Source organism: Dipteris shenzhenensis, chromosome 13 (assembly GCF_047967505.1).
Source record: "Dipteris shenzhenensis isolate YYH24624 ecotype China chromosome 13, Dip_SZ_1.0, whole genome shotgun sequence".
NCBI classification, from domain to species: Eukaryota; Viridiplantae; Streptophyta; class Polypodiopsida; order Gleicheniales; family Dipteridaceae; genus Dipteris; species Dipteris shenzhenensis.
The window spans coordinates 30119905-30138923 of NC_141608.1; the positions used below are offsets into that span (position 1 = coordinate 30119905).

The window sequence follows — 19019 nt, forward strand, 5'->3', positions numbered from 1 at the left end:
TGTTTCCCAACCCGGCTTGCATTACTTTATGGGCTGTAAGTTCACCTTGGAAATGTCCACCGGAAGGTCCCGAGTGAGCTTTATGCAATACAACAGCTCGTTCATGAGGAAGAACCCATCGGCATAACACTCCATTTGCACAATGATGGTATAAATGTCCACCAATCAATGTGTATTTCCAAGCCTTCAAGGCTAATTGCCTGCGTTTATCATGGGGCATGTGTTCAAGAAAGATTCTCTTTGATAAATAGTCTACCAATTCAGCATACTGTGTCTCAAGAAAATTAACAGCAAATAGATCTGCATTAGGCAACTCAACAGCCACTCTAGAAGTTTCTTCAGGTGAGGGTAACCGAGATAAACAATCGCATCGACATAAGCTTTACCAGGTTTATGAATAATTTTAAAGTTGAACTCTTGTAGTAAGAGCATTTAACAAAACAGTCTCCCCTGGATAACTGTCTTATTGATCAAATACAATAAGGCTTGATGATCAACATAAAAGACAAATGCATTCCCAAGTAAATAATGTCTCAATTTTTGAACACTAAAAATCATGCCAAGAGGCTCTTGCTCAGTAGTACTATAATTGGTTTCAGTGGGCGTGAGCAATTTGCTCGCATAATAGACTAGCTAATCAAGCCTGCCATCTGGTTGAGCCAATATAATACCTAGAGCATAGCCTGAAGCATCCACATGTACATGAATAATAATATCCCATCTTGGTTATCTAAGTATGGGAGTAGTCATAGCATGGCACTGTCGAATGACTCTCTGCCTGAGATCATTTTGACTAGGTACTACAACCTTGCCATTTCTTTTTAGCATACCATCCCTTATGGTATATCTTGCATATGTTTGGCCTTTTCTGGATGCCAGGTCATCCTTTTCGTTTGCCCCGGGTTTTAACACATGAGCCTTAGGCCATAGACTCTAGACAAACTTGTCCACCTTTTGAGTTTCTCTAATCTCGGTCATTAGAGCACTCTCTAATACCGTGAAACTCATTAGGTGCATAATGCGAGACAACACATCAGCAATCTTATTATCCTTCTCTCTTCGGTACCGAATCATCAAATTAAAATCCTGCATGAGCTCTGCCCACCTAGCTTGGCGGCCCCTCAAGTCAGGCTGTTTACAAAAATGTTTCGGAGTATCATGATCCACATCCACATAAAACTCTGAACCATACAAATAATGCCTCCATGTTTTCAAAGCATGGATAACAGCATACAAGTCTAATTCATGAGTTGGCCAATTCTTTTGAGAGAGAGAAAGCTTCTTGCTTTCAAAGGTTACTGGCCTTCCCTCTTGAAGGAGAACTGCTCCTACCGCAATGCCGCTTGCATCGGTTTCCAGGAACAACGGTTTCTAGGGATCAACTATTTTTAACACCGGTCCTGTGACCACAACTTGTTTTATGGTGTTAAAACTTTCTTGTTGATTCTGTCCCCATATAAAAGGTCCTCTATCTGAGGTCACAGCAGTCAACGGTGATACTATTTTGGAATATCCTTTGATATGCCTTCTATAAAACTAGACAAATCCCAAGAATGATCGCAACGTGGTCAGACTCTAAGGGATTGTCCAAGTCAGTATCACAGTCACTTTCTTTGGATCCATTTCTAGCCCCTCTGAAGTAATTATGAATCTTAAATATTCAAGTCTAACCATACACAGTATAGTTTTCTTTTTATTTACATAAAGATTGGCTTTCCTCAAAGTACTGAACACTATTCTTAAGTGTTCACGATGCTTAGTAATACTTTTACTGAACACTAGAATATCGTCAATAAAATGTACTACAAACTTCTCAATATACGGACGTAGTAAATCGTTCATAAGCATGACGAATGTAGCTGGAGCATTGGTAAGTCCGAAGGGCATTACCAAAAACTCATAATGACCAAACTGCTTCTGAAAGCGGTTTTATGCACATCCTTGGCTCTAATCCGGATCTGGTGGTAGCCACACTTAAGATCTATCTTCCTGAAAATCATGGCTCCATGTAATGCATCTAGCAAATCATCAATCCGAGCCATCGGATACCTATGCTTAACAGTGATATTATTCAATGCTCTGTAATCTATACAGAGGTGAAACGTATCATCCTTTTTCTTCTTTAATATCACTGGCGAAGCAAAAGGTGAGAAACTTGGTTGAATCTGCCCCAACTTGAGGTATTCTTCTAGTTGTCTACGCACCTCCACCTCTTCAGTAAAACTCATTCTATAGGGAGGTCTATTTACAGGTTCTGCCCCCGGGATCAGTTCAATCTTATGCTGAACATTCCGCTCTGGAGGTAACCCATAAGGTAGTTCATCCTTGAAACATTCAGAGAACTCCTCTATTATAAGATTAGCCAGCTTGGCCATCTCTCCACTTTGCGCAACATCAATGCTAGCCGAAGAATCATCAACCGGCTCTACCGATGCTGTACAAAGAAATAAAAACTCCTCTTGAGCTTTTTGGATTTCCATCACGGAAACCAACGGTCCCTGAGGAATATCTTTCTCACCTCGTAAGACATAAAGCACATCATTCATTTTGAATTGATATACGTGCTTTTTCCTAGAATGCCACGCCATACCCAGGGCTATATTTGCATGAGCAAGCTTAGTCGTTTCAAAATCAAGCTTCTCAGCATAGTCCTGAATACGAAGCTCTAACTGGGTAACCCTTTGGTCCCATACTTTAGTTGAACTTCCATCTGCCATCCTGACTGTATACGCATAGTCAGATGGGCTAGTCTTTAACTTCAGTCTCTTCACGAGCTTGGAGTTAATTACATTGTGAGTTGACGCCGAGTCAAACAACACAATGACATCATGATTGGCCACTTGCCCTTTCATTTTAATTAACTCCGTATCATTAAAGGCTGTATACACTGTTGCTGCGGGCTTAGATATGCGGGCTTAGATAGGATGTTATCAGATGCACTCGTTACTAGCTTAGCAACTTCCATCTGCCATCCTGACTGTATACGCATAGTCAGATGGGCTAGTCTTTAACTTCAGCCTCTTCACGAGCTTGGAGTTAATTACATTGTGAGTTGACGCCGAGTCAAACAACACAATGACATCATGATTGGCCACTTGCCCTTTCATTTTAATTAACTCCGTATCATTAAAGGCTGTATACCCCCGTTGCTGCGGGCTCAGATAGGATGTTATCAGATGCACTCGTTACCCCTTTGGTCCCATACTTCAGTTGAACTTCCATCTGCCATCCTGATTGTATACGCATAGTCAGATGGGCTAGTCTTTAACTTCAGCCTCTTCACGAGCTTGGAGTTAATTACATTGTGAGTTGACGCCGAGTCAAACAACACAATGACATCATGATTGGCCACTTGCCCTTTCATTTTAATTAACTCCGTATCATTAAAGGCTGTATACCCTGTTGCTGCGGGCTTAGATAGGATGTTATCAGATGCACTCGTTACTAGCTTAGCAACAGACACACATAACAAACAAGATACTGACCTCTGAGAAGATCCCGCTAGCTGAATCTGCATCTCTTCCACTCTGGGACTTCCCTCCATTTCCACGTTGCATTCTGAGACTACCATCTCAGCCATCCGACGATCCTTATTCCGTGGACAATCCTTCCACTGATGAGGTTGAAGGCAACCAAAACACATGCCTTCTCTCCTCGCTTTTTCCCTTTGCTCTGGGTTTAAGGGAGACCTAGACCAAGCCCGGGCTGGCATTGGGGTTACTTTCCTTTTCACTCCAATGGTGGTACTTGATTTAGGAGTTTCAGCTGGTTTCACCTGCTTGGCTTAACCACTAGGCTGAGAACCACTCCCTTTATTAATCCACCTCTTCCTAAACCCAGATTTCTTCTGGTACCCATACTAGGTTTCGACCTGCGCAAACCCACTTGGTTTGCTGCCCTTGGCATCTTCATAGTTCAGGGCTATGGCTATTGCATCGTCCAACATGTTCGCATACTTAGCTCGAACTTCCATTTTAATCCTATCATTTAATCCAAATATGAAATCTTTCACTTGGATTGATTGAGGCAGGGGTTCATCAACCTTCATTATGCTCTCTCGAAACTTATCAGTGTATTCTGCCACTGACAAATTTCTTTGACGAAGGTTTCTATACTGATCCCAAGCTCGGGATGCTTCGTCAAGAGGTAAGAAGTGTTTCCTGAATTCTCTTTTAAACCCCTCCCAAGTAGTGGATGCTATACCATCTTTTTGTTGTTTAATCCACCACCGATCCGCTGCCTCACTAAACATGTGGGTGGCCTTGCAGATCATCTTGATGTCATTTCTGATTTCACAAATGGCAAACGCCTCGTCCCATTTGTGTAACCAGGTCTCAATGACATCAGAATTACGGTCATTCATCCGACCAGAATACTTTTTCGGCCTATAATTGGCAGTATTTGGTACTTTAGTCTTCCTAGGCTCAACTGTATGGACACTAGACTCCGGTTTCATTGGAGCCTTTCCCTTCTCATCTCGAGAAGGTCTAGCAGACATACTGTGTATCACTCTTCTAAGTTCAGACTGCCCTGCATTGGCCTATAACTGTTGCGCTAATAACTGCTGCAAGGCATCCTCAAGTAATGCAATCCTGCCAGATAAGGTGCGAGCTACTGAGCGCGACACCTACTAGGTCAGCCGGACTCCTGACTCACCAGGGTCCCTTCTGGAAGCTCCTTCTTCTGCTTCCATTCAGGTCAATGGGTGTTTTGCTTTTTTTTATATTAAAAACACCGCTAAAAGACTACCCTTATAAATTGACAAAATCCAGTATACTGACACTCTGACGCCTATACTAGGGAAAATCTCAAATTCACACTAACTAGGCATTTGACACAGGCATATATCCAAATCCCGCTTTTCCCTATACTAGGGAAATTCCTGCAAATTAACTCTGACTGAACCACAAGTCTATATACGGACTGGCTATCCCTTTATGCACCTTGAATATTTACGAGACCCTCTTGACATAAGCGGAGCATCAACAAAGACTAATCAGGGAAAAAAAAAACACAGAGTTGACAGAAGCTCCCTGATTGATCGCTCCTGCCTCTTGATTTGATACCTCGGTGATACCAAAGGAACCAGAGTGTAATCACGCTTCAGCTCCACGAACAAATGATACGCTCTCTTTTTTTTTCTGCCAAAGCGTAGCTCTCTGTTTGGAATCTATCTCAGCCTACGAGTTGCCTACGTGGCCTTGGAGGGCTCTGACTATACGTCCGCCAGGGAAGCAGGTCGAAATCTACTACAAGCCAGACAGCCACGTAGCACATCGAAGGCTTCCCGTAACATGAGCCCCTATTAAGCCCGAGCAATTATTACGAACAGTGCGGGAGGACCACCACGTCGTTCGTCGTCACGGGCAACAACCCCTCCAAAATTCGTCGATCACGTATCGTCACTGTTCACGTATCGCTTCATAGGTCAGCGCCGATCAAATCTCACGAACAGTTCTATCTCTGTAATCCGTCAAATCAGCCCGTCGCGCGGAGGTCACGAGCCCCTTGACTTTTTTTTTTCCATTGGACGTCACGCGTAGCAAATTCGTCACACCTACGCTCCACGTTCCGTCACCCAGATCCTCTCTCTCACCTAGCCTTTAGCTCTGATACCAAATGTAACACACTATCTTCTAACTACAGGCAGATCACGGGAGTAGCACCGATATTGTTCCACCGAGCCAACCTTGCTGAAGCGTGAGAGCTGACGGAGAAAATCTGATAAAAAACATACGTACAGTCCACTCTCCATCTCTCACTAACTCCAACAAGCCCCATCTCCCTAGATGGATCTAGATGCCACATGTCATCATCATAGGGCCTTCCTAATGCAACATTTCACCCCTCACTTGGGAAGCTTTAATTTCCTTTGCCCCTAGGCACATTTCTTGCATTAGGCCCTTAGCCTTAGATCCACCTAGTCTGGTGCTATCAACCCTTACTAGGACCTTGACATTAATTCCCTCCCGATCATTTACATGAAGCGCAAACAAATATATTACAAACATAGATCCTTTAAGGGAAATGTCGACTGATTCTTATGAGGTCATGCTACCTCGGCTAGAGCGTAACATTGAATAGCATGAATTTTCACCTAGCTCAGTACGAATGCTTTCCTTGGAAATTACATGCCCGAGTAATACACCACTATGAATGCCTTCCTTGGAAATTACATGCCCGAGTAATACACCAACTCAAATACAAAAGACAAACTTGGCCGGGTTAAGAGATATACCTGCCTGATGACATCGTTGAAAAACTTTCTCCAAAAGTCCCAAATGATTGGCCTTTGAAGAGTAAACACAAAAGTCATCTAGGTTTATAGCACTGAATTTTATCAGGTAGTCATGAAAAGTTTATACCTTGAATTTCTAAAATGTTGAAGTGGCATTTCGCAAACCAAAAGGCAAAACCCGAGTAGCATATGCTCCCGAGTCGGTGATGAATGCAGTCTTAGACTGGTCTTCAGGTGCCACAGTAATCTGGTTGTACCTACTATAACCATCCATAAATGAGTACATCTCATGTCCAACAACCTAATCAACAGTTCCATCCATAAACGGTATTGGAATGCGTTTGGTACCGTTTGGGCATTTAATTGTCTATAATCCACACAAACACAAAGCTTTCCATTCTTCTTAGGTACCACAACAATTGGAAACAACCAATCACTTTGATCAATTGCATGAATAAATCTTGTTTGAATAAGTTGATCCAGTTTTGCCTTGACCTATTTGGCATAGTTAGGATTTATGCGATACCTTTGCTGGTGAATGGGTTTAGCATCTGGAACAAGTGGAATTTTGTGCTGACAAATCTCAGGTGGAACTCCCCGGAGATCAGCAAAGTCAAGGCAAAGACATTTTATAAGTCACAAGCAAATCTTTGATGAGATTGAGTTGATCCAATGTTAAGTTAGCACTAACAACGACTATGCGAGGATTGTCTTTTGTGTTGAGTTCCTGTGTTCACTCAGGAATCAATTGGTCAATACGAGTCGAGTGATGGCAATGGGTGTTTCGGTAATTTCCTTTTCATCCACATTATCTTCCATGAAATGACTCGGATACATATCCTTCTGTATTGCTATTTGTTCAGCCTTCATTTTACATTTTATATCAGCTATGGCACTTGATATATGTCAAGTTCACCAACTGGAATGATCTGCAATTCCATGAGTCAAGACTCGACATATTGGGGAAATTGATCAATAACTTCTAATTCTTTAGGATGACAACTATTTGGTATTTTTCAAGGATTAGTGGGAATACAAACATCCTTCCCTTCCAACTTAATAATCATTTCCTTAGATACCCAATCATGCAATGCCTTGGCACTTTTTAGCCATGGACGTCCTAACAAAATCGGATAAGCTTGTTGCTCCATTGCAATCACAATGAGACTGATGTAACATTCCTTTTATACCTCCAATATAAATAACCACATCTTGTAACATTCCTTTTAGCCTCGACTAGTGTGTGGTCAGCCATTCAAACTCAAAACGGAGACGGCTTTTAGTGTTTAACTTTAAGTAAACTTTAACTGAGTCGCAAGTTCTTCAGAAATAATATTCACTCCTAATCCACCATCTACCTGGAATGGTTTGCTTTTTCACTTTAACTATGATAATAGGAACCTTTTTATCTACCACAGGTGTGTCAATGATAGGCATAGTGACCAAAGCATCCACGTCCTTTTATTTATCCTCAAGAGTCTTTGAATTGTTCTGTGAAAAACTCTCGACAAAACGGGGCAAGTTGCATCAACTCAGAAAAATTCAATGTTACCTTCATATTTCTTAAGGTTTCCCATGCTTGGGTAGGCTTTGCGCTAGTAACTGCAGCATTTTCCATCTTCTCTGTTTGCTCCTGAGACTTTGAAGATTCACCTACCTTGGTGATAGTAATTGGTTGCTCGGGTGACAACTCAATTGTTGGGGTAAAGCTGGAGCTTTACCCTTCAATTCACGAGCAATTTTAGGTGCAGTGTATCTTTGTGCCTTCCACTCCACATTAATGGGCATTGTTTCATCTTTGAAACATCTTCTTGCACCTTCCAATCCACATTAACAGGCATTGTTTCATCTTTGAAAGAAATTGCACGCCCCTTTGACTGAGTAACTACCTAAGCATCCACTGTGTCAGGCATATGTGCTTCGATTGCTTTACATGCAGGATCTACTTCTTACCTTTCCATATTATTCCTAAAAAATTTAACATGCTCAACCCATATGGGGCAATCATCCCCGTAATGATTTACTCCATAGCAATAGCATTTGATCTTTGAAGGATCAAGCTTTTCTTTTCCATCTTTCCCTTTATCTTTGTTAGCAGGTCGAGGTGGCTTTCCACCAGTGGTCACTTGATGTGCAACTACATTCAACATTCAGAGTCATCATGCCCATATTTGGTACAAGTTTTGCAATACTTTGTTTTACAATAATCTTTCATGTGACCATTTTTGGAACATTTACCACACAATTTCTCGTTAGAACTATGCTTTCCTCAAATTCCCAGTTCTTACAAGGCTTTCTTTATGACTTTCATGATTGCATCATCATTATCACTGGCATCTTTTTTATGAGTGTTCTTTTTCTTTGATTTACCCTTGAGACCCTCACTCTTCTCTAGGGCAACTGCTCGATCAAGCAATTCTTCATAAGTTCGAGTTGGATTTACAATTTCTAGCTTCCTCAAGTCAATCTGAGTACATGTAGTGATCAACCAGGCTCGCATAGACTTATCATCAGGTACAGTTGACAATTGATTGATGAGAGCTTGCATTCGCAACACAAACTCTTGAACAGATTCTCCCTTATTTTGTTTTAACTCGCTTAATTGAGTTCGAACATCGTCCTCATTCATCTCTTGTCAGAACCTTCGTAAGAAAGCTTTAGACATAGCATCCCAATCAGCGAGGAGTATCGAATGGGAAATTGATTAAATCACCTTTGTGCACCCTTAACCAAAGTACAAGGGAAATAATCCATGTATTCTGAATCTATAGTAGCACCATTAATATGAGAGACTCATAAAAGGCTCTATAAATGGCTATACAGGTCTTCATCATCTGTACCCTTGTAATTCTGCACCTTGATGTTTTGAGTTTCAAGCCTTTCTACTCGCTCTGCAGATTTTACTACTCGGTCTGCTCTGTACCCTGGGTAAGTAGATCGTCCACTTGCTAGCATGAAGTCAGTACAAACTTTGAGGCTGGAATGTACATAGCAATCACCATCTTGATGCACTACATGAGGACGCTGTCCGCAAGGGCATTCAATAGGTACATCATCAGGATTGTCATGCAGCTCGTCCTCAACTTGAATTCCCATTCGCTCAGTTCGTAGAGGAATTCGACTGAACCGCCTCCACTGCTCTATATCAACTTCAGACATTCGGCCTCTTTCTCCATGTGAAGCTCGCTTGTCTTCTTTCCAAATAGCTCTTCGACCATGTCCCGTAGCTGGCCGCCTTTGATTATGATTTCCTCGACGATTCCTATCTTGAAACGCTGAGAGTTGAGACAATCTCTCGGTTAATTCATTTTCATTATGTTTGGTTGCAGAAGACACCGCCATCTACTTCCTTAGGCTTTGGCTTGTGACAATAAGGGTTCTAATATGTTGATCGCCAAATGTTGATGCTTTGTCTTGCTTAGGGTTGCTTGTGACAATAAGGGTTCTAATATGTGTTGCAAGGTGCCAGGGTGCCGAATTAGAAGTGCTCAGGTGCTCAATGCTCGGTGCTCTAGTGGGTGGTGTTAACACAAAGTGGGTTGTTGTACAAGGTCCGCAAACAAACTCGATGACAACAGAGTAATTGAACACAGAAGATTGGGGTGACCATATGATGACGGGGTGGAACGGTTTACATGAAAATACTATTATTGCACACAAAGAGAAACCTACTTCCAAAAACATTTTACAAGCTGCCACCTCGGCTTAGCTTGAATCCTCTCACTTCAATCGACAGACTCAACTTTCCATTCATATGGACAGACTCGACTAAGGATGTACTCTCGCCTTAGTGAGATGGCCTGGCTTGACTAGGAAGACCAACTGTTCATCTTCCTGTCCTGCTCTCTACTCTCAGGGGTCTGCTTACCTTCCTTCTGGCCCCTCTTTGCTAGTTGCATGTCCCCACTCAGGTAGCTCGATCCCCTTGAAGCTGCTTTGCTACCCTGGTAACTCGCATACTCAGTGACTCAGCATACCTTGTAATATTCCTTTGGCTACTGCTGGTGAGTTCTCCTATGTTGGCCTAACCCAAGGGCCAACAGAGAATGTGCAATATGTTATCTCCTTTTCTCTTTCTCTAAGATATTCACAGACAGGGCATCCTAGAGTAGGAACTAGCAACAAGCAAGGTCTAGCAGCACAACCAAGCTCTAGCATCAGCTCGACAAGCAGCATCACTCCAGCCTAGTAAGTACCAATAGCAAGTGCTAATAGCTATACTCCATCAACAACAGCAATCGCAGTAGTGTAGAGGGAGCAGGTGCAGGCACGGCCACCACAGCAGCAATACTCTTGCAAATATGGGTCTAGCAGACTAGTCTGGTACTCCCAAGGCATCTATTACCTAGGACCTCTACATTGGAGGGAAGCAACCTAAAAGAGAGCCCACAGGGCTAGAAGCAAGGAAATTGCCAATTTGAATAAGAAAGAAATTGTGCTCTTTATATGGATGAGAATCCAAGTTGTATTAAAATCAAGCTCCCCTGTGAGCAAGCTTTGTAACAATTTTCAATCGTAATAAAGACCTTCAGAGGGGGCCAGCCCTTATTTCTAGCCCCTAGTGTGGTGCCTTGTCCTCTTGTTCTCTCTCTCCTATTGCCATTCAAGTTCTAGCTTCATTAGAGAGGTGCAAATCGCAACCCACCCCTTGGGGGATGATAGCAAGTGGGAGGCTGATGGGAGACAGTGGTTGGGAGGGAGGGGGCTGAGGGAGGGAGGGGGGCTGCGGAAAAGAGAGAGAGAGAGAGAGAGAGAGAGAGAGAGAGAGAGAGACATTAACGTCCGTGGGAGGCCTCACGGGCCTATGGGACAAAAGTGCGGAAACAAAGTAAACTCATACAAGCCATAGTGGCTGGGGTGAAGGGCTCGCTAAGACCCTCGCTGAGTACTAGAAAACACATAAACTGAAATACTAAAGTAGTACATCATATCAAGTCAAGCCAAAAAAGCCAAATAGTGTGTAACATGAGTGGGTCATGTCAGGCGCCACTCAAGGCTAATGCTCCAAGAACATGATCTGGCTCCATGTATCTAGGCTCCGTGATAGCTCTCTGGTGTGACACAAAGAGCTCATGTATCTGCATCTGTCGAGTTGTCTGGCACTGTGGTGGGGGGTGTGGTCTCCTTGATCTCTGGATCCAATGGGCTATGTCAAGTGTAATGCCACATCTGTGTCGGTCGCCTCTGAGAAGAGCTGAGATAGGTCTAACCTCAATCGTGTGTGCTCTGGTCTCCTGTCACATGTGAGATCCCCATGACCCTCGTCCAGTAGTGGTGTCGTGTCGACTCCCTCTATTGACCCATGTATCTCTCATGTCAGCTAGCTCCTCTACTCTAGAGTGCCCTGGAGCTGGCTCAAATGATAGAGGTTGGTGACCTGCCTCTGCGCTCGGTCCACCTTAGTGTCCTGCTACTCTTTGATCCGTCGCAGTAGTGTCTCTCTTTGTCTCCGCATCTCCATTAGGTAGAGCCCAATACAGACCTGATCCTGGAAGTGGATCAGTCGTGAGAGTGGGCCAAACTTGTGTCCCTCCTGACAAAGACAATGGTAGCGCCCTCGAATCTCGTAGTAGGCGGGATATATACAAAGAAAGTGCTCCTCGGTCTCGACCTGACCCATCGTGCGTAGCATACAAGTCCGCTGCTCTCTGGGTATGCCTGCAGCTCTCCTTGCCTCAATCCTCAGCTGATGGGAGGAGACTCGCATCTGTCCAATGACAATCCTCTGTGCATGTGAGACTCCTCTATCCTCAAGATAATGGGGTCTGTTGATGAGGCCATCCTCCGATACTCTCAAGAAATGGTCATAGTAGAGCTGGGTCTTGGTGGGGAAATCCTGGTCCCCCCCCCAAGTCCGAAGTGTGTGAAGCTAGAGGAGGTCTAACCGTATGATGCAGTTAATCTCATCTCACGGAATCAACTCGGGGGGTGCATCCATGCTATACTGAAAAGGATGGAGCCTGTCCATCTGAATGCCATGACTGGCGAACCAAGCAGAGACGCATGCATACTACCATGCTGTATCAAACCCACTCTCTGCTAGTCGGATAGAGGATTCCAATGCCAGTCTCGGTAGCCTACCACGAGGTAGATCCCAGACTCTATGGAGGAAGGTGACTGTCTGAAAGGTGGCATTGATCTAAAGAGGGGTCATAGCAAACTCTGCCTGTACTATCTAATGGGGGACTGAGGGCTTACTACGAATCATCCTAGATCCCATCATTATCTGTAGCCGCTCAAATCTCTTCCACTCTGCTGCTGAAATATCACCCCTCAGAACGGTGCTGCATACATGGCAGTTGGTCTCACTAGGGTGTCAAAAAGCCAGCACTTCGTCGATGAGTTGTGGAAGTGTGCCTGGAAACACTGTTGCTCTAAACGGGCCAGAGCACCATATCCTTGTATGAGGCGTGCTCGGGCTGCATGGATCATCGTGAAAGCTGGCCCAATGAAAACTGCACCCAAGTATGTGTAGGACTGCACAATCTCTACTGGCTGACCTCGGTAAGTGAAGCTATGTCGATGGAGCACTAGGTATGAGGTGTTGAAGATCATAACCTTGGTCTTCCCAAGGTTAACTGTCAGATCTCTCTCTGTGCAAAACTCCTCGAGGGCCTCCAGATGTCTCTGTAAACCCTCTGATGAGGATGACAAGAGGACTATGTCATCTGCATATAGTAGTATCGGTATTAACAAATTAGCGAGCAGTGACCCCTCGCCACCCAAGTGGTCTATGAAGGATGTGATCTCATCAATGTAGAGGCTGAAGAGAGTCGATGAGAGGGGGCATCCCTATTTCACCCCAATCGTGCTCTGCACCCAACCTGATAGGCCTCCTGGGGCGCGAACTTGTCCCCTGACAGACTCATATAGGCTCATCACCCCCCAAATCAGAACCTCTGGGATCTGCATCTCCTGGAGTCTCCTAATCATGCGGGATCGTGGGACAATATCGAAAGCCTTATGAAATTCTACAAAGGAGGCATAGACTTTCTAACACCTCGACCTCCCCTCCTCAATGACAGCCCTCAGTGTGAAGATGTGGTCTAGGGTGGAATGATGTCTCCGAAATCGTGCCTGTCCTAGGGCACGTTGCACATGGCCCATGTGCCTGTGTGTGACTGCTGATCTCTCTCTCTCTAGTACAGATCCATAGATCTTGGCCAGAGTGTGGCCAATCATGAGAGTGGGGTAGTTCCCAATGTCCATGGGGTCACCTGCCTTGTGTATTGGGACGATGGTGGTAGTGCTCCAGGAGGGTGGAAAGCCGTGGCATATGACGTGGTTGAACATCTGTGCTAGGATCGGCGGGGCCAAAACCTCGTGCCCGTGTGCGAAATGCTCCGTCCGTAGCCCCTCATGATCTTGTGCTCTCCGGTTATGTAGCCAACGGAGTGTCGGGTCTGGGCATAGTGGACATATTAGGTGGTGCCTGCATCGGAACATCTTAGAGAGAGCATGCGTATGTGTGCCAAACACCCGGGTATGTGATGGGGATAGGCGGCTTCCTCTCCGATAGGAGCCCCATCCAATAGTAGGATCCCCTCCTCTGAATGAACTAATCACCTTGCCCATCTTATGGGTGAGGATAGCCCGCCGCTTGCAGCGTGTCAGCCGTCGTGAGATCCTCTGTGTTTTAGGTGGTGTCAAGTGGCCAAGGGCTTGCTCACATGTGAGGTGAGCTCTCATCTCTCTACACTCATCATCATACCAGGGCATCTGAGGCATTTTTCCTACAGAAACGCGCCCAAGCCGAGTCATAGGGAAAGATTTTAAAGCTACGTCCGTGACCACGGTGGCAAGGGTGTATGATGCATGGGCGAGGTCTACCTCGTCCCTAAGTAGTAAACCTGGGAGCTCCTGTGCCAAATGGCTCACGCAAACGGGGTCAAGGGTCTGTTCAAAGTGGACCTGTACACAAGTGGGAGTGGGGGGGGCTCTCCATGTGATTGGCATAGTGGTGGAAATACTGAAGGATAGGTATGAGTGGTCAGCACCTAGCGAGGGAGGGGGCACAACGAAATCGTGTACCCGTGAGGTGAAGCATAGGGGACTGAGTATGTAATCCACTGTACTAGTACCTCCGCCATGCAAGAAACAAGTGAACCCACCAGATAATGGCCATCTCTGTAGGCCATTATATATGATTAGGTCATGGATAGCCCCGAGGTCAAGTAGATGCCGGCCGTATCCCATCACATGTGATGCATCCATTGAGTGTCTCACTGTCCCAAGCTCTGTAGTGTCTAGTTCTGGTACTATAAGAGAGTCTGAAGTAAAGTCAAGTAGGCCCACTTGCTTGTCACCTGTACGTGCATTGAAGTCACCAAGAAGGAGGCTGTCTCCTAGTCTAGAGAACTCAATGAGATCATCACGTATCGTCTCATATGGGCTATGTCCCTTCATAGTGACTGCGTGTGCATAAGGTGATGTATCTGGGGGAAAGTAGCACACTGCCATGTAGATTGGTCGGGCATTAGGTGTTTGGACACGAACCCACATATGTCACGCGTGTTCCTCTCTCCGAACCACTGAAATGAGGTATGTCTCAAATGTGATCTGAAGAAGATGGCCACTCCTCTGGAGCCACACACTCCACTGTCTTCCCTCATTTCCTTCCGGTGAGCTGACTCCCATGTATATCCTACCACAGTGGGCAATCCTCGCTCTGGACTCTCATGTGTCTCGGTGTAAAAGATCATGTCCCTCCCAGTGTATGTCTCCGAGAATCCTCCTAGGTCAGAGTGTGCCATTACAGTTCCACACTGCCATCTTGAGTTCATTATGTGCATTCATCCCATTGGTCCGACACCGTCATAACTCCCCATCTTCCTTCTCTTCCTTGGTTGGTCTCTCGTGGATAATGACTTTACCATCTCCATATACAGCCCATTTTCCTACCTCCCTTGCTGCCATTACCCATACCATTCCCTCCCTTCTGTGCTCCTACTGTAGGAGGGTTAGATCATCATCCAAATATATCCTGGTCCCTTTCAATGCTGCTCTCATGCTCATAATGGTGGACCTATCCATGGCATTCCAGAATTTCAGTACTAAGGTTCTCATTGGTGTTTCAGCTTTACCTACTCTCCAGGCTGTCTCGCATGTAAGATTAACCCCCATTTTAGTGAACAAAACTTGGGCATTTGCCATTGGGGTATCTCCCACCATCAAGCCCCTTACAAGCACATTCAAGACCTTGCTGGATCTCCTTTTATCTTCCTCTAGAGTCTCAGAGATAAACTCCTTCTTGGGTGCAACTGATCCCTTTTTAGCCACTGCTGTCCATTCAAGCATTTCTTCTTTCCCTTTATTGAGTTGTTGTGTGATCTCAGCATGTTTCCCAATCATCGTGGCCTGCATGGTCGCCATCTCTTTTTTGAGATCTGCATTCTCTGTTCTGAGTATTTCCATGGCTTTACAACTCCCCTCTGAAGGCATTTGCATATCCTTCATTTGTTGTAGGTCAACACCCACCAGTGAATGCATCTTATCTTGGAGCTTTACCTTCTCATTAATCCATTCTGTATTTTCTTGTTCCCAGTCCTCTTTCTTGGCCTTTTCTTTCCTCCATTCTTGTTGTATTTTCCCTCCCTGTTTTTTAAACTCAGCAAGGGTCTTGTCAACATGGGATTTTTCAGCCAATAAGGCCACATTTGTGGCCTCTAGGCTGTCTATTTTTTCAATTAGCACGAGACATATTTTGAGGCATGTGAGCACTTTGTGGGCTGTCCCATTCGAGAGGGCTGTCAGAGCAGATTCCAAGGCTTGTTTTCCCCAAATGTCCTCCACACACCCTCGTGTAGGCATAGTTCAAAATAGATTTGAAGACCTTGTAGAGAAATATTGATCTTACATTCTTGCACAAGATCCCTCCCCTTTTCCCCTTGATTGCGGGCCTTTCTTGATCTTGGTGTGTTGCAGGTCACTTGTAGCTGATGCGGAGCTGTGGAGCTAGGCCATGAGGGCCTGTTGGAGCCTCAAGTGGGGCCAATGGACTGCAGGGATACCCAGTACTAACCTAAGGCTAGCAGCAGGCTTGAGGGCAGCTGAGCAGCAGGCGCATCTGCTCGCCACTATTGGGACAGCTGTTGCAGCTGTTCATGGCCTAAGGCAGCAGCTCAGCTGCTGTATGGCCAAGCCTAGAGGCCTGCGGTAGGCCTAGAGTCCCACCCACATGAACAGCAGGCATGGCAGCAGCGACAGCAGAGGAGGTGATGGGCAGAAGAGGATGGCGGACGGGAGGTGACAGGCAGCAGAGGAGATGCAACAGCAGGGGGGGTTGGTGCAACAGGAGGGGGGTTGCGGGGGGGCTGGTGCGACAACAGAGAGAGGGCTGAGGGAGGGGGAGGGGCTAGGGAGGCAGAAGGGCTGAGAGGCTAGGGAGGCGGAGAGGCTAGGAAGGCAGAGGGGCTGAGAGGCTAGGGGCGGAGGGGCTGGCTGAGAGGCTAGGGGCGGAGAGGCTAGCGGTAGGCTGAACGGAGAGGCTAGGGGCGGAGAGGGATGAGAGCTAGGGGCAGAGAGGTGAGCGGAGAGGCTAGGGGTGGAGAGGGCTGAGAGCTAGGGGTGGAGAGGCTAGCGGGAGGCTGGGCGGAAAGGCTAGCGGGGGGGCTGGTGCAACAACAGAGAGAGGGCTGAGGGAGGGGGAGGGGCTAGGGAGGCGGAGGGGCTGAGAGGCTAGGGAGGCGGAGAGGCTAGGAAGGCAGAGGGGCTGAGAGGCAGGGGCGGAGGGGCTGGCTGAGAGGGTAGGGGCGGAGAGGCTAGCGGTAGGCTGAACGGAGAGGCTAGGGGCGGAGAGGGATGAGAGCTAGGGGCAGAGAGGCGAGCGGAGAGGCTAGGGGTGGAGAGGGCTGAGATCTAGGGGCGGAGAGGCTAGCGGGAGGCTGAGAGAGAGAGAGAGAGAGAGAGAGAGAGAGAGAGTATGATTGTATTAGATCTGCGTGAGACCCTACAAGATCTATGGGACTAGAAACAAGTATCAAAATTATAGTGGCTCTTTGCATCCGTTTGATAGAATTTTTTAAAATTCCTAAGTTGTTAGTAGATGCTTGGTTGGTTGACTTATAAAGACTCATAGGCTGAGGGCACTGTTGCTTGGGTGATTGACTCTTAGCTGAGGGCACTGTTGCTTTCCTATGCTTTCTCCCTGATATGCATGCATGCATAACAATGAAGGAGAGTCTGCTCTTCATTATCTATTTCCTCTGTTGGGCAGATTTTACATATTCTTTCCTTCCTTGCCTTTTTCCACCTCTAAATGGTTGGAGGTTGTTCTTATTCTATACATCATGTATCTTTTTCAACTCTGAGATACCTTCCACGAGGTATTCCTGTATTTCATACTTCTCCATTCGATTTCATACTTGCGCATTGAATTGAGAGGAGGGGGCAGGGGGGGGAGGGGGTATGTCATGGAGTAAAGCATTGATTGGGACCGACAACTTATTGATTAGTGAATATGGACTTTACATACATTTTTAGATAGGTTTGATTTCATCCTACTTGATTTTGTTTCTAAGTTTTGAACTTTTAAAGTCTTCCTTTTTTTCTTATTAGGATTTTTCAAAAGGGAGACGTCTACATGAGCTCAACGTCTTATTAAAGGAAACGATAATGGTACTCTCTCTCTCTCTCTCTCTCTCTCTCTCTCTCTCTATCTGTACCTCTGCCCTCGTCTTGCAAGTGCCAGTTCTATTCTCCTTGCCCATTTCAAGAAGCATTTTGATTCACATAATATACTAGCTTTGATTGGTGTCCGATATGTTAATTTTTTTGTGCATACAATCAATTTATCAATAGTTAGTTGGATTGATTTCCCATAAGAATTAAGAGGAGGTGATTGGCTTGATCCAAAGAATTTAAGGGCAAATCCAAAATAACACACATATATTTACAAATAGATAGATAGATAGATAGATAGATAGATAGAGAGAGAGAGAGAGAGAGAAAGAAAGAAAGAAAGAAATTTTATTAAAGGTCCACGGAAGGCCAGACATGGCCTATGGGACACAAAATCATCCGAAAGGAAAATACATCATCAACGATGCGCCAACTAGGTGGCCTCATCGTAATACAGCTAAGATGCCAAAAATGGCTACAAAAATCCTAGATACAAAATGAAATGAAATAGAGTACCAAAAATGCCTAGATACAAAATGTAAAATATGAAATATGAGGAACATCGTCTTCCCTAAGGGGTCTGTGATCCAAAGAAATGATGGAAGAGAGAGAGAGAGAGAGAGAGAGAGAGAGATTAATATCTTTAGGAGGCCTCGCGGGCCTATGAGACAGGGTACAATAAAAAAGCCTCATACAAGCCACTATGGGGAGAGGCAAGGGCCGCTAGGCCCATAAACAATCAGAAGTCAGAAATCCTAAGAGATCAGGATATGTGATTGACTATCAACAATGATCCTAGTTCATGGCAAATCCTTTGGATAGATATGGGTATTAAGATGTCCTGTATCTGTCTCTGTAGGGTTGTCTCTCATCGCTGGTGGGGGGCATGGCTTGCTACCAGCTGAGTGCCCACACTACATGAAATGATATGCTAGTGCATTGCCTGGCTTCATTATTTGGCCATCCTTCTCGAATGTGGCACATACTTGGTTGCAAAATGAAGACTATTTTCACCTTGTTTCTGATATTAAGCAGAAAAGGTCTCCTACGTGTTTGGAGGAGGAGGACCTAGACAATGTCTTTCCCATTCCCTTGCAAGAGGACCAAGAAGCCAGCTCCAGCACATCCAGGGCTCCCACTGTTACCTCACCCTCGATATCTT

General features: G+C 45.3%; 1 protein-coding gene across 1 annotated transcript in view; it reads left to right on the forward strand.

The window, feature by feature from the left end:
• The window catches only part of LOC147895276 (SNF2 domain-containing protein / helicase domain-containing protein / HNH endonuclease domain-containing protein), a 188461-nt gene that overhangs the window by 73533 nt on the left and 95909 nt on the right, over window positions 1-19019 (forward strand). Inside the window, exon 8 of the mRNA XM_087383441.1 lies at window positions 17795-17854. Coding sequence (XP_087239567.1) covers window positions 17795-17854 — 60 coding nt within the window. The remainder of the gene's footprint in view (window positions 1-17794; window positions 17855-19019) is intronic.